At 38.4% G+C, this 15948-nt stretch overlaps 1 protein-coding gene across 1 annotated transcript in view; it reads left to right on the top strand.

Moving 5' to 3' along the window:
* Nucleotides 1–15948, top strand: part of ASTN1 (astrotactin 1) — a 436540-nt gene that overhangs the window by 362996 nt on the left and 57596 nt on the right. Inside the window, exon 14 of the mRNA XM_018575081.1 lies at nt 10807–11001. Within this exon, the coding sequence (XP_018430583.1) occupies nt 10807–11001 (195 nt within the window). The remainder of the gene's footprint in view (nt 1–10806; nt 11002–15948) is intronic.

Here is a 15948-nt window from a genome sequence, read left to right as displayed (position 1 = left end):
CATATTAGCACATATTGATGATGCTGTGCTGAACAAGTCCTCTATACAAACAATGTGATCAGGTAACAATTGATATTAGTAGTGAGTGCCAGCTGACTAGGTGTTTCCAACCTGTGTTCAGCAACGAGTGCCAATTTACTCTCATCACCCTATAACAATAGGAATCCAGCAACCAACAGATGAGCACCATACCTAATGTCATACATTTATCTCACTGTTACACCGACTTCTGAGGAAGCGAGCATGTAATGTTTACTTGCTGGCTTCCTCAGAGGTGGGGGTAACATGTTGGTACATTCTACCCATGATAGCCAAGAACACTATACAGCTCCCTTTGAGGCATAGCAACATAGAAAAGTGATGACAGAAAAAGACCACATGACCCATCAGGTCTGTCTCTGTTTACTAGGGATGAGTAAATGTGCCTGAGTTTGATTCAAGGGGCGTTCATCAAACTTATCATAGATTCTGGAAATTGCGAACTTTAATCCAAAACCCATTGAAGTCTGATTAATTTCAACTTAAAGAAAAAAGTATTTTTAGGTATTTTGTACTGTGACACAGTACAATTTGTTTGTTTTTTCTCTAGCGATAATAGGCCAGAATGAATTGGTGGAAATAGCAGAAACATGAGGTCTAAAGCTGTTGCAAGGTTTACAACAACAAATAAATACAAAAAATAAAGCTAAAGTCCTCAACTTAGTATTAATTGCCAAACAGTGGCAAAAAAGTGTCATAGCATAGCTTGTGATCTTCTTTTTGTGCAGTAACACACTGTATTGTCTACAAAGTTTATATAAATGTAATCACAGAGTGCACAAAAACACTTCACAACCATAACCCCACTTTACAGAGATGAGGCAGTTGTTATGCAGGAAGAAAGATTACATTGCCATATTTCACAGATAATAGCCATACATATGGCACAGTGTATCATTTCAGAGCCAGTAGTGAGAAATGTTGTATAGACTTGCTGCACATGATGTAAGCAGTTTTACTATGCTGCAGTTGAAGAGGGAGAGACAAGGCAGGTTTTATTGTGAAAGACAATTTAGAGTGTATTATTTCTGAGACAGTACAGAAATATTTTACTCCATACACACCAGATTAGTATTTTTACTAGGTTACAATTTCAGAGGCAGGGACTGGGCAGGTTTTATCATGAAAGAAAAGCTAGAGTGTATTATTTTCAGAGACAACAACAGGAAATATTGGCTCCATTGTCAGCATTGAAGCAGTTGGAGTAGGCCACATTTAAAAAAGGACACAGAGCCTGCAGCTTTTTATCCCAACATGCACATTTAAGTGTATGTAGGGACCTGTGAGGCAATGCCATCCTATGAAATAGCAACAAAAAAGTATATGCCAGCTGCTTAAAGCTGTTTAAAACTAGCAAGAAAGAAAATGAGCATTTGGGCAGAGCTGTATACAGTCCCCAGGCTAACCAGCAACAAAAACAAACCAATCTGTTTAACTGCTCAGTTTTTGTATACACAGATTTACATTTACAGGTTACATGCATCTGCAGATATATATGGAAGCCACATTGCCACGTCAAGGCACCTCTAAAAAGTGTGGTCCCTAACCTAACACTATATGAGCTTCCAACTGTGGGACATATAGCAATGCACAGAGAGCAGGCTCAATTGGATGAAGCCCCATCCACCTAAAAGGTTAATGAAAATGAATTACTCTACACCTGGGAGGTAGAGAAGGATAAAGAAGACTTGGCTATCCTCTCAAAGGTGCACCCCAACCACTGCTTTGTCCTGCAGATGCAGAACCCCTACTACCTTCATGAAAAGGACCTTTCCTTAGGCCTTTCAGACATGATTAATACAGGAGACTGCCTTACTTTACTAGCAGCTATGGCAATAGAAGGATTGAGAATTGTTTGGCTTTGTCACACTCCACGGTGTGGTAATTTAGTGCTAACAAAGGGCAGCTTTGCACACACTTTGACAAAAGGCTTGATGGGAATTCTGACTTTATTATGAGGGGCAGGCATTATTGGCCCTTTTATGCCACCTGGCCACAGTTCTAACATCAGAAATTGTATGATTTGTAATTGGTTCCTTTGGCGGTAAACAATCCTATTAGTTCATTGTTTTCCCAAACTGTGAACACTTAAAGTTTGGGGCAAACGCAAGATCAACCTGAATCCACAGCTTATCCTTAATGTTTTTTTCCAAGGATGATAACATTTTCTTACTGTTGATTGACTCACTACCCCTGCTGAAAATCAGTTCTGAGCATCCATTACTCTTTTGGTAAGACAACACTTCTAATCTAAGCTTAGTTTTAAACTTTTTTCTAGCTATTTTGATAATGTGTCTGTGTTCTTGATCCCAGCTTTATATTTAAAATATGAACCTGATTCATACCTTTGTTGTGTTTAATAGTTTCAGTCAATGCTCCCTTTACTTTCCTCAAGGCTGCAAGTATTAAGTTCCTGCAGTCTCTCTTTTGTGACAATCATAAATGTATGTACCCACACAGACAGCAACTTTTAACACTAGTGGCATTGCAATAAGTACCATTCAAACACATAATTCTTAATTGAGAGTCAAGGAATGAATTGTGTCACCATTGGTCACAGTTTATATGACATTTGATGTTTAGTGATATAAGCTATATGGGAACCTTTTTTTAATTGAGATATATACAATATCTTAGTTACTGTCTTCATATGTTTATATTTTGAGATGAACACCTGTATTGATGACCATGACTGCATAGATTCTAATACAAGTAATTGGTCCCCAGGCACATTTGTCAACCTCGTTTAGCATTGACGGTCTGCTGAGAGCCTTATGGTTCAGGTGTACGAGTGTGATAGTTGCAGATATTTATAATCGAACAAGATGTTGGAGAGGACATTAGATCAATAATATGAAGTCTGAACTTTTGAAAGTGACATTGAATAATGTAAAGTGATCTAAATATTGACAGCAGAATTGGGAGCCCGACACCCTGTTGGTGTGAATTGTTGTACGCTAACAGCAATCATTGTTCATGGTAGACTGTTTGGGGATTTAAGCTTTTCTAGTTTGAACAATGACTATAGCTTCACCTTGGAAGCCAACAAATGACAGACAGCCACATTTCTGTATAATTTGGATATTTTTGGCACTAGGACAAAGGAAATTGACATATGAAGTGTTCTTGTCTGTGTCTCTGTTTGGGAGATTTATGTCTCCCATAGAAGAAATAATACCATTCACACCCCTGCACTTGCGTGTGAATGAGCCCTAAAAATGCACTTGTTGAAGAGATTTCCCATTAATTGCTTCCTTGAAAGGAAAAGACTGGAATTCTCCCAACAAGAACAATGAACAATTAAACCATGACCTTTCCGAGTTATCCAAAATTAAATAAAACATTTTGGAGCTTTATGTTTTTATCCATGGTACCATAGACCATCTCACTCCTGATTGTTGCTAATCTGGTAAACTGGGAACACATTTTTCTTAGCTGTCCTACCTTGGGAGTTTCAATTTGATTGGTAATTTGCACAGCTTAGTTTCAAGAAGCGAATCCATGTTTGATGAGCTCTCTAGTATATGGCTGTAGTGAATCACCAACCAGGATTAGTATCAGTTGAACCTATTTTCTGATCTGATCACGGGTGAAGCCTTTGATGGCTAGCATTGGGAGTTCAGTGACTGATTTCTCTTGTTGCCTGGAACTGCATTTTAAGAAATATTTTCATACATTAAGCAAGTCAGTAAAAATGTTGATGAAGGTCAAAAGCCCGAAACATTAACCTTATGCTATGTAAATAAGCTGTGACGCACAAGAAATAATAAATGGGATTTCTTGATCTGGCAATTGAGCTCCAAAATCTCTTTCCGATATATAGAAGGATCTGCACCGTTGGTAGATCCCAAGATATCCTGTGAGCTTCAGCATTACATTCATTTACAGGTTTGTTTAGTGCAGTTTAGACTGTGGGGATGATATAATTTGCTGCATGAATTTTATGTGTTCCCAAATGTTTAGCAAATAGACAAACTGGATGCCTGAGTGGGATAACAAAATGTAGCCTATACGTGCCTATATGTATATTCCAAGCAGAACTGGAATTCTTGCCACCAGAACTGTATACTATTCAGGCATGGCTGAATGATAACGCCCCTTTGTACAAGCTCCACCCCTTGTGTTATGTGAACAGTTTAGTAAAAAAACGAATGATAGAACTCACCATTGAAGACGCCATGCTGTCTGCTTTATATACAGTACTACATTTGAATTGTACATACCACCAAACAATAAAAAACTTCCATTAAAAAATCTAAGGGAAGAAGGGCATAAATGAGTTCATAAGTGTTCATGTAAGAAGCTGTCACACTGAGCCCTATGCACACCTGAGAGTTTTGTCACATGTTTCCTGAAGCACAAGTATGCTCAAATAAAGAATTATTTTTGGTGGTGCCCATTCACACCTGAGTGTTGTGTCTCAAAAAAAAGTACATGAGCTTCTTTTTTTTGTGTGTGTGTGTGTGGGGGGGGGGGGGTTCACGCATTTTTTTGGCCCATGGACTAATGGAAGAGCATGAAAAGCACGTGATTTTGTGCCTTTCCTCCTGCTGAAACCATCTACTATTGCTAGAAACTAGCTTTCCAATGGCTAAAGCATAAACAGTTCCAGAAAAAAACACATGAAATGTGCAAAATAAGTTTCAAAATTGCTTGAAAGCACTGATGGTCACATGTGAATAGGGACTGACAGTGGAGCTCTCCCTGTAGGAGAGCAGGATTGAACTGTTAGCTTGACAGCTTGTTCCTGCACAATGCAGGAGACATCTGGACGATGAAAGCAGAATAGGCTCCTGCTCCAGTTGCTCCGCTCCTAGAATGGATGCCAAGGCAAGTGCTTCTTCTGCTGACCCCGCTTCCAAAGTCCACAGAATCCCCATTCCCATAACAGATCCTCTTTAGCCACAAATTTCCAGAGGAGGGCAAAAGAGGAAAAGAAAATAAAGAAAATGTTATCACAGCTTCTAAATTTTGAGGTTTAGTGCTGCCCCCTCTTAGCACGCTGTCCTAGACAGCTGAGCTGCTGAATACCGCCCTGCTTGCCACATGCAAGTGAATTTGATATTGTGACCCGATGTCTCTCCAACTTTAGCACCAATAAATTGGGCTGCTCAGACTTTTGAATGCCAAGCCGTGTAAGCAGCAACACAATAGACACATCTAAAGTCAGAAGTAAACAACACATATAATATTGCCGGTTAGACTTCTTTTTAATGAAAAGAACAAATCTTATATTTAAAAGAGCACTGTTATCTGAAAATGGTGTATGTATACAAATGAATACAAAATGCAATATTCACTCTATTATACCTGCATGACTATGTTATTAAAATTCATATTTTCTAGTACCATATGGATCTAAACATGTGATATACATAAACCTATCTTAAAAAATTAACAACCAGAAAATGTAAATATGTAAAAATGTGGCATATAAGTTTAATGCATCAGTTATGCATACCTCCACCGTCTCCTTTTTGGGATCTGATGCTTTGAAAACCTTGCTTTTCTTGTTTTATCCCCACTGCCTTCTGAATGTTGGTTCTGTGATAGGACAGTAAGAGGAAATCTCCCCCATGGAGACCAGCGGAGCAATAACAAAATTACAGCAGCCCTAACCTTTCCTAGCCGATCCAAAACTGGCTAGAGTATGTTTGCACTCAGTTCTCTTTTTATTATTCCTTTCAACTGCATTGTCATTCTGTGACGACCATCCATTTTTTGTTTTCTTCTTTTCATATCTCAGCAAACTTAGTAGCTGAGAGGCATTTTTTAAAATTGTGTAACATTCCAAGGGCATATTTAAACTGCAGCTGACAAAGATTTGCCTACTTTTACTTAAGCTCTCTTAATGTTAAACTCAATTTAATAGGTGTGTAGTCTCAGAGGAAAACACTAGGTCAGGCTAAAATCAGCTTAGGGTTAATAAATTCACACATAATGAATTTTTACAGATTTATTGATTACTACCGCTTAATGAACACTGACAAAACATACTGGGGAGAATTTATCAAAACCGGAGCAAACAAAATCTGGAGCAGCTGTGCACTGCAACCAATCAGTGTCTCTCTTCACTTTGTTTAGTTAAGATTTTAAAATGAAAGAGAGAAGCTGATTGATCGCCATGCACAGCTGCTCCAGATTTTGTCTGCTCCAGTTTTGATAAATGCCCCTCACTGTATTTAAATGAGATGGACCACTTAAAACAAAAAGAGATAGGCCAACTATAGGCATTGATACAGGTTATCCTCTTTGGACCCTAATGCAAAATATGAACTGGGGTCCATTGAGACAGCAGGTGAGCATATCTCTGTTATTTTATTTCCCTATTCAAAGGAAGCACTTAATTCTTGCACTGCCGTGGTAGAACCGCTGCAAGATTCGGGGATACCAGCACTCAAAGGATAATGTCAAATTCTTGTGTTCATTTATTGAAGAAAAGCGTCACGTACATCCAATCGCCAATGTTTCGGGGGCCACGCAGACTCCCTTCATCAGGGCAACATAGTGACAAACACTGTCACACAACACTGCCACTCTGTTGCATGCATTATCAAACCTTAAATAGCAAGTAGACATAAAGGTTAATTGAACACTCGCAGAAAGGCAGTAGGATAAGGGATAGCAAGAAAACTGTACATCCTAATAGTAGGGTTCCTCCATATGATTACTCCCCTGAAAACCAATGTGGTAGTGAAGCTGCATATAAGGAGAAATTAAGAAGGTCATCAATTATTATAGTCTAGGAGGCAACATTGTACAAAAGAGACACACAGACCTCTGAATAAACAATGACAAACTTTAATCAGTGACTACCTCCGTCACATCCATTTGGCTACTCCACCACTAGCCACATGCAAATATGTTGGACACTTTCCACGGCAACTACACCATGAATTGCTTTTGAGTGCACCTTATTCTTCTACACAGGTTTGTAATTTTATGCATGAGTTTTCTGTGCCTCTTTTGTACCCCCTAGAATATTTTTGCCATTAGGGATGATGGATGATCTTCTTGAGTTCCCCTCCTAATAAGTGACTTCAGTACCATGTTTGGAAGGGAGTAATCATATGGAGGACTCCTACTATTAGGATGTATAGTTTTCTTACACCCTTATCCTTGTGTTTTTTTGTGAGTGTTTGATTAACCTTTATATCTGCTTGCTAATTATGGTTTGATAATGCATGAGGTTGTTGGGCCCTATCAGTTTTGAGTGAAGAAATCATATGAAGGACCCCCTACCATTAGGATCTACAGTTGCTTACAAGACCTTCTCCTAGTGGCTTCTTGCCAGTGGTCAGTTGACCCATTGTATCCACCTGCTATTTTTGGCTTGATAATGCACAAGTTTGTTGTGTAAATTTGTTCTGCTTGTTTCTAGTAATTATTGTGGATTTATCCTCTACTACCAGGAGCAGCATTACCTCATTCCCCCCTCATTCTCTTGGACTTTTTTTGAACATCATTTATTAGACTTCAATGAGTTGCCCTTTCTTTTCCTGTTTCCTATTTTCTGAGATTGCCCAGTTTTAGGCATTTAATTCTGTCCCTAATAATATTGTGTGCTTATAATTTTTTTCTGTTTTGCATTTTACTAGGGCTTCAAGGCCTTTATCCAGATTGACTTGCATTTCCCAGGATGCCCTTTTTTTGACCATTGAGGTTGAAGCTAATGGCCATATGACTTTCTTCAAATTATGTAAACTCTGTAGATAACTACATTTGCTACATTACTAAACCTGTATATTCCCCATAAAACCTTACCAGGGGACTTGTTTTAAATATGAGGATACTTTCAGTACTTAATACTGCAGGCAAAGAGTATACAGAATTTTAATATATATGTATTTTCTTACTGGACTTTTTGGATCAAAGGTTCTATAAAGGACACTATGTAATTGAATCCTGTGTAACATTAATTGATTTTTTTCTTTCTGAAAGCTGTGATCAAAACTTGTACTAACTTATATAAGTATTAGGAAAACTATCTAGCAAAGAAATTAACTGTGACAGCGTATAAGTATGCAGGTCCCAACTAAGATGTAACACAATACAGAGCTTCAACATGAAGCTTCTGGACTTACTTAAGAGGCAGAAAGAAAAATTCCTGAAACATTGGGGGTGATTTACTAACCTAAACACACACACACACCAGGTGTGTGTGATTTTCACACAGCAAAACGTATTTATCAACCAAAAAGCCTCTAAAAGCATATTTCCACTAATGCCATATATGGAAAAATCATGCACATGATGCATATATAATGCTGCTTCACAGTTTAGACAAAAATGGTTAGCTCATGCATTTACATTCCTGCATTCATCAACGCAAGCAACACAACATAGAGCTAATTTACACCACATTACCTTGCAATTCATTGCAGGGCTTTGCACAACACACCTGCTGGGTGTGTACACACTACAAAGGTGTTTCGATTCCTCCCATAGATCATGCTGGGAGGGAACACACTACAGAGGTGTATACACGTTCGTGGTGTGTTTAAAAGGTTAGTAAATCAACCCCATTGTCTCAAACCTAAAACCTACTTGTAGACTTTTTTTTTCTAGTTTAGAATAGAATGGCAAGACATTTTTCTCAGTTTTTATTTCTGTCTGTCACTCAAATAAATAGAACTCTTTCTGGTTCTGTGACACCAGTACAACAAATAGAGTAAGCAGGAGTCAAAAGCACTAACCTTTCCCCACTCACTTAAAATGTGTTTTGTTCATGTTCCTGCTGGAGCGATTCCACATCACTTGCTGTCGTCACAGAAAATGAGGGAAAATCTCCTCAATAGGGACACAGACTGCAATTAAATCCTGACAAAGATTCTAACCATTTTCCACTATATCCAAAGCAAAATACAAAGGGGGGAATTTATCATAGCAATTGCGAGTGTTTGAACTTGCACGGAATATATTTGATGCACTTTGCACCAGATTTATGATGCTAGTGTAATATTGTTCATAAATGAGGTTTAATAGACTCCAGGAAAGAAGCTTAACTGTTGCTTCTTAAAGAAGTGGTCATGGGGACTTCTTAAGTTGTGATTGTTTTGTTAGGTGATGCTCCAGTTTCAGACAGCCGCAGAAAAAGTGCAGATGAAAACAGTTGCAAAAAAGGTGCATAAATCGTGCAAATGAAAAAGTAGTGCAAGCTCTTGTCAAAACAGGGTCACATGTTAAAAGACAGATTTGCACATTTAAAAATGATTTTTTTTTTTGTGGCTAAAGAGGCTAAAACTGTTGCAATTGCTTTGATAAATTCCCCCAATGTTTTGACTAAACTTCAGCATTAAAGTACTACAGCTAGAAACATAGATTCATACTACACAACAGGTTATCTTCTAAAACTTTGCAATTTTCCATTTATAAAACAAAGTCTCCTCTAATATAAAAAACACAGTGCTAAAAATTCTTATTTTTTCTGCATTCACAATTTGCAGTTTAATAGTTGTTGTACACTTTAGTACTCCTTTTAATTAATATTATAATTATTTTCCATTTAATGTCCAATAGATTGCAGAACAGAACATGATCATTGATGAATGGACTGGCCTGGGTTCGGTTCGCTTTGACATTTCGGAAACCCACCCAAAAATCTATGTTTGGCAAATGTCCAAACGAACCTAACTCAGGGCCATCTATGCCCCAGAAAACATTGAATTTGTGAGACATGCACAATGCTATGATGCTGGTGGCCTTACATCATCATAGGTTGTTATGTTGTTCCAGCTACATCCTAGCAACCAGTGTCACTTAGCGGCTCAGCCATCATCTCTGTGCAGGCCACACAGCATTATTGTTTTGCTGGCCATATCGATCATCTATTTGGGTTCAAGTCAAACTAATGGTCGACTTGAGCCCAAAGTTCATGCCTAAGCATGATGCAGATCAATTTTTGATTGTTACTGCACAATAATGACCCCATTATAGTCCATTATGCTGTGTGGTATACAATGTAGACCTCCATGTGAAATTCTTTTTAAAGGACCTGTGAAATGCATCTCATTCTTACGGAAAAGTAACTGCAATTTGATTTTATTAAAATACTGAACAGGACTGTTTTAGGTTATTACATAAGAAATAAGAGGCCCCTGTTAAGATTTTGCCCCGTGGTCTCTGAACCCTCATGTTTTTTGTGGAGAATGTCTATTAGAATGGTGACAGCCCATATCTAATGCATTCACCTGGGCTGGAAAAAAATGGGATGATTAAATGGGCAGTAAAAATATCAGCAGAACACGATGTTATAGACACAGTAAATCCTTTTTTTCAGAACAGAAATACAGGTTTTGAGCAGAGCTATACAAATCCCAGGGGTCACGTAATAGGTATTACTAAAATATTTCAGTTACTTCACTTTTTTTAAATCTTTTTTTCTTGCTGAGACATTTCCTAATTCTTAGACTGGATAGACTGGCTCCTGAATTAAAAATGAATTTGTTTACTCCTATCTATAAGTACATAGTTATTTTAAAGGCATGCATCATTTTATGTATGGTTGTCAAGGCAGCTTTTACCTAACCTATGGATTTTATTTTATCCATGTTCTGTTTAAATTAGCTTTGAGGTCAGACTTGTGTTCCTTTCTCTATTATTGATCCCACCCAGCAATTATGTCTTTGATATTTTTCCTCTACATGTCTCTAATCATATTGAAACGAAGAGGACACGTATTTGCTGATGGCAAGAAATAGCTAAGGCTCTGAAGTTTAGGGTATAAAATCAATAATTGATTTGACCTTGCATTTGTTTCTCCTGCAGCTGTATTGAAGACTATAAATTGGGTCCCGATGGATTGTCATGCCACCTGGTCACAGAGCCCTGCCCTGGTGGAGCGCACTGTGGAGAGAGTCCTGAGATGCCGATGAACCAAACCCTCTTTGGAGAGCTCTTCTATGGCTACAATAATAAGACTAAGGAGAATTCATCAGGGCAGCTGCTAAAAGGAACATTTAGGTGAACATTAACTATATTTATTAAGCTTGATGAAATACATTTAAAAGTGTATTTGTAAAGGGTCAAGGGATATACAGCAAATCAAACGAGTTCACTCTAGTAGTCTGCCTAAAGTGAACCTTTCAAGTTCTAAAAGGTTTAGTGACAACAATCCTCTTGAAGTAAAGTCAGCCTTGTGATGCCTTCAAATGCCTTTTTTTAGTCTTTAAATTAATTGATCTGTCCCAGTGGAGCCCCCTGGGTTCCAGACCCAACACATACACAGAATTTCAAATTCTGGCATTAAGTCTTACCTCCTCCTGACGCTAAGCCCAAAGCCCATCATTCAGGTGTGGATTGCCAAAGCCTCAGTGGCAGGACAGGCTCTGTCATTTGACAGTGGAATTGTTTGGGATGGGGCTTAGACTTATGAAGGGTGGAACTTGATGTTGAAGTTATTGTCCTGTGCACAGTTTGGGGCAGTACCTAAGAGACCTGTAGCCATCACAAGGTGTCTGCAATTTTGCAGTATTGTTACGTTGCACACTTTTAATGCCATGACAGACTAATATATCAATCTACTGCATTAGGATTAAGCATGCTAGGGTGATTAGAAAGGTTCTAAAATTAATTTCTTTACACTTACTTGCTATTTTAAATCTCTCATCGCTGTAAAGTGGAAATCCAGGCCAACAGCTAAACACACAATGAAAATACATGTGCTTACTTTGCTTAATGTTTAGTTTGTTCAGATTTACACTCATCTGCCATACTACACAGGCAGGTGACACCTCTCTTTTTAGCTCATCTCTGCAGCTTTCTATGTCACCTCTTTGTCTCCATTATGTTCACTGGACAATAAATCTGCATCATCACCACTGTACATAGAGAAGAGAGATGACCCCAATAGCAGTAAAGCTGAAACAAGAAAGAGCTGAGTGTTTTCCTGTCTATGTCCCTGGATCACAAGACTGGTCAGAAAAAATGACAGATCCTTTGGCAGATAAAGCAGTTCACATACAGTATATGTATTTCAACAGTGTATTGATGTTTGCCTGGAGTTCATCCTTCTTTTCCATGGGAGAGCATCAATTTGTGTTGAGAAACTGTGGTTGTTAGGGAAAAGGCTATCATTGGTACTCATCGAAGATACATATGGCAGAACTTCTTCTAACACTTCTTCTTAGTGTCAGTTTGGCTAATTGCAGATACAGGTTTTGATTGTATCTATTTCTCAGCTCTCCTATAAAAGTCAATAAGCTGAGCACTGTAAATCATTAAACAGTCCCAGTCTGCAGTAGGGGGAACAGTTTAACTCTTTCTTTGAAAACCTATTTAGAGTAATGGTCACTGAATTTCTATTTATGACATGATTATTAGATTTAAATATTTGCTACATATTTAAAAAAAACTGTTGTCCATCAAGCATTAACTTAAAACAAGGTACACATTCACAGATGATGGGAGCTGAATTCCCAATAAAAAAATAAAGGATTTAATATTTTGCTCATACATTTACAATGCCATCTGTCTGTGTACAGGTAAGATGTACAGTATACTGTATATAGGTTATGCTCCCTGTATGTTTTTCACTTTTTAAGGGTGGCATGGAGAGGTAGCTGAGGAACCAGCCAGGGGTATCCACCTGTAGCTGTAATATTTATAGGTGCAGACTCTAATTTTGTGCATAGCCTAGATTTATTTGTGTATTAATCACGAACCCCAAACTAGTGTTTGTAAAGTCAATCAATATAATCTCATAAACGTTTGGAGATGTTATTGTAATTTCAAAAGTCATTTTCAGTATTTTAAACTGGCAGATTTAACTAAAATAATCCCTGTTGATCCTGCCGTGGAGGTCCTTATTCAGGTACTTCCAGTTATGGGGTGACAGCGCTCTGTCCCTCTCTCTCAAATGTGCTCCTGTAATGTCACCTTGTCACACACTCTATAATAACTCTATTCACATAAGGGTCTATTCACTAAGCTGCCGTAGGCAGCCGAGTGAATGACCGGCCTGAAGTGAAGTGAGCCGAACACTGTTCGGCTTTTCACTTCAGGCTGGTACGGCTGATTTCAGCCGTATATCGGCTGAAGTCAGCCGTACATTGGCTTGCTTCGCATGGCTTCGGGTCGGCCGAACATGCTCAGCATGTTCGGCTGACCCGAAGTGCAGGAGGTGTTCGACTCAGCCGATCCAACATCTGGATCGGCTGAGCCGAACTTCCGGCAGTCTACTCACTGCTGTTCAGCTTAGAGCCGAAGGGGCCGAAGCTAGCCGAAGGATCGGTCGAATCTATGGCTAGATCCTTCGGCAGCTTCGTGAATAGACCCCATAGTGTAGCGCTCCTTACTATATCATATACTAATGAATAAAAATTACTTGATTAAAACATAATTAATAAAGTGCATATAGTATAAATTGTGAACATTAACACGCACATTATATACACAAAGTACAGTGCAAAATGTCTGTGCAAACTCCCAGTGTCTTAATTCATCCAACTGCAATTGATCTCAATAAATGTCCAATATCATACAGTGCAATCCATACAAAGATAGTCTCTTTCAACTTTATTTTAGGATCTCCTCCAAATTCCGTGCTCTACCCGTGTTGTGTGCACCACTTTAAATTTAAATGCTCCTCACCTGTGGACGAAAAAACTATTGCGCCTGTGTATTTAAAAACACTCCAAAATCCTCCTTGTCCTCCTCCACAACAGCAATATGTTGATATCTCATGTAATTCCACTCAAAAGAAACATAAGCATAGTGCAACCCTATTTAAAAAAAACTCACATTTTTAAAAATACATCTACTGTACAGATCCTTGCCCATATTCATATTCATACAATTTCTGCTTTTACTATCTCGATCCTGCTGGGTACACTAATCCTCTTCAACTTGCCTGTACAAGTCCTGCCCAACATGATGATATCACCAGCTGCAGCTCAGCCCCAGGACAACCTTCTGCACTACACCATCATGAGGTGTGACATTCACACACTTTTCCAACTGAGACTACAGGAAAATATGCTGACACACATTATGCAGGAATAGTCAACTGTTATACTATAATGCCAGGGTAATGTCTTTCTGGGTCCCCCAAAAAATCCAAGTTTTCAAGAATATGTGCAGGAATATAAAAAGTACAAAACTGGGATCCATGTCCATAGGTAACACATGTCTGATCTGTAAATCAAGTAAGTTCTATATATTTTCCACTTTTGAGTGTACATTGAAAATAGTGCAATAATGAATGAATAGCATCAAAAGTTTATTCTGTTTCGGTTTAAAGGACACTGTTTTGATATGTGCTAAGCATTGGTCATGTGATCTCTGCTGATGGAGCTTGGGAAGTGAATTTCAGAGAAAGCCAGTCAGTCAGTTGGTTGGATTGAACAGTGATACTTTCCATTGGCAGAGACCGCCTGATCAATGTCATAGCACTGGAAATGTGCTCCACTGCCAGAGGTGTGAAACATTCATCAGATTCAAGCAGAAAGATACGTTTTAGGTATTACTTTTTAACCTGTTTAATGCCACATTGGGGTGGAGTTGTTAAGAAGATTTGACATTACCAAAGGAGTGCACATAATATTCTATGAATGTATTGCAACTGTAAGCTGTCAAAAACTGCAAACATGCAACAGGAGATGGTCAGAGTCTGAAAACATGCTATAGGAGTTGATGGAGACCGGGAACATGCTTCAGGAGACAGTCATAGACTGGATAATATGAGATCACCTGCACTACATACATCGTACAGACCTTGGATGAAAGGTTGGTGCTTGAAGTGACAACACGGATGGCGCCGTGTCAGATACAGTCCATAATAGAAGTCACCAGCACTCTCATAGACTGGAGACACGTACATTAAACTGCCATAGACCATGGCCACTACAGCCCCCTTTACAAGTCAACATTTGTGCTCCTTACAGCCCGCTTAAAAATTACTTATGCCACATTTGAAATTTCTCTCAGTGTGATCCATTAAAAAAAGATCAGAGGCAAAAACAAAACATAAAAATAGAAAAGGGATAGACAATACAGAAAAAGGTAAGATAGTGTAAACAAAATAGGTAAAACCGTTTAACTTAACAAGAATACTTTTCCTTCATTCCCTTGAGTGAGCACCAAAACAGACCAATGTCTTTGGACCACACAGTAATTACTAATGGGCAGCAGGTTGGGTACCAGGGGAGTAGGTTCACTTCAGTATTCTATTACAATAATTGCAAACCAACTAATAAGACATGTTGTAGTTGTGACTATGCCATAGATGTCAAAAAAGACAAAAACGCAGTATTGCAGTGTGCAATGATACCTTTCTTATTGGACTAACAAAATATATAAAAGACAAGCTTTCGAGAGTGAACCTCTCTTCTTCAGGTCAGATTTTTCCTGTCAGAATGCCTGCTGTGGTTATTTAGTCCATCTATTTGACTCCATCAAAAAGATCTCATAAGCAATTCAACATTGTCCGGTGGTACTTTGCTTTTTATCCACAGCAGCCTGACCCTAGCTTTGCCACAGTTAAAATATGGATCTTCAAGCCCATTGTTAAAGGCACCATCTGTATTCAGTGTGTTTTTATCAAAAGGATAATGGATAAAGGAAGATAACAAGCAGCTTTCAAGGTCTATTATCCCTTTCAATTCATATCATGAATATATACTCACAGTGCATTTAACATAGACATCATTGGAATCTGTTTTCAACCAGGTCAAGCTGTGTTTATCCTTCTCCGAATAAAACAGGTGAGACCTAATGAAAATATTAAAATCCTACTATCGAACACGTGAATTATGGCAGTTTCAGAATTATGTAATATTTTTAGATTGATTTGTTATTTAATGTCAACTTGTATTTTTGGTTCTGTAGTCCTATAATGCAAAGTCAGGCCTTGTATCCATAAAATAGCGTGGCACTAAGTTTTGATTGGGCTAAAAGCTGCACACTGCCAAC

The sequence above is a fragment of the Nanorana parkeri genome, unplaced genomic scaffold (genome assembly GCF_000935625.1).
Source record: "Nanorana parkeri isolate BGI_ZX_2015 unplaced genomic scaffold, ASM93562v1 scaffold52, whole genome shotgun sequence".
Taxonomy (NCBI): Eukaryota; Metazoa; Chordata; class Amphibia; order Anura; family Dicroglossidae; genus Nanorana; species Nanorana parkeri.
The sequence above is the reverse complement of the archived record's forward strand: the minus strand, read 5'-3'. Positions and strand labels throughout refer to the sequence as shown.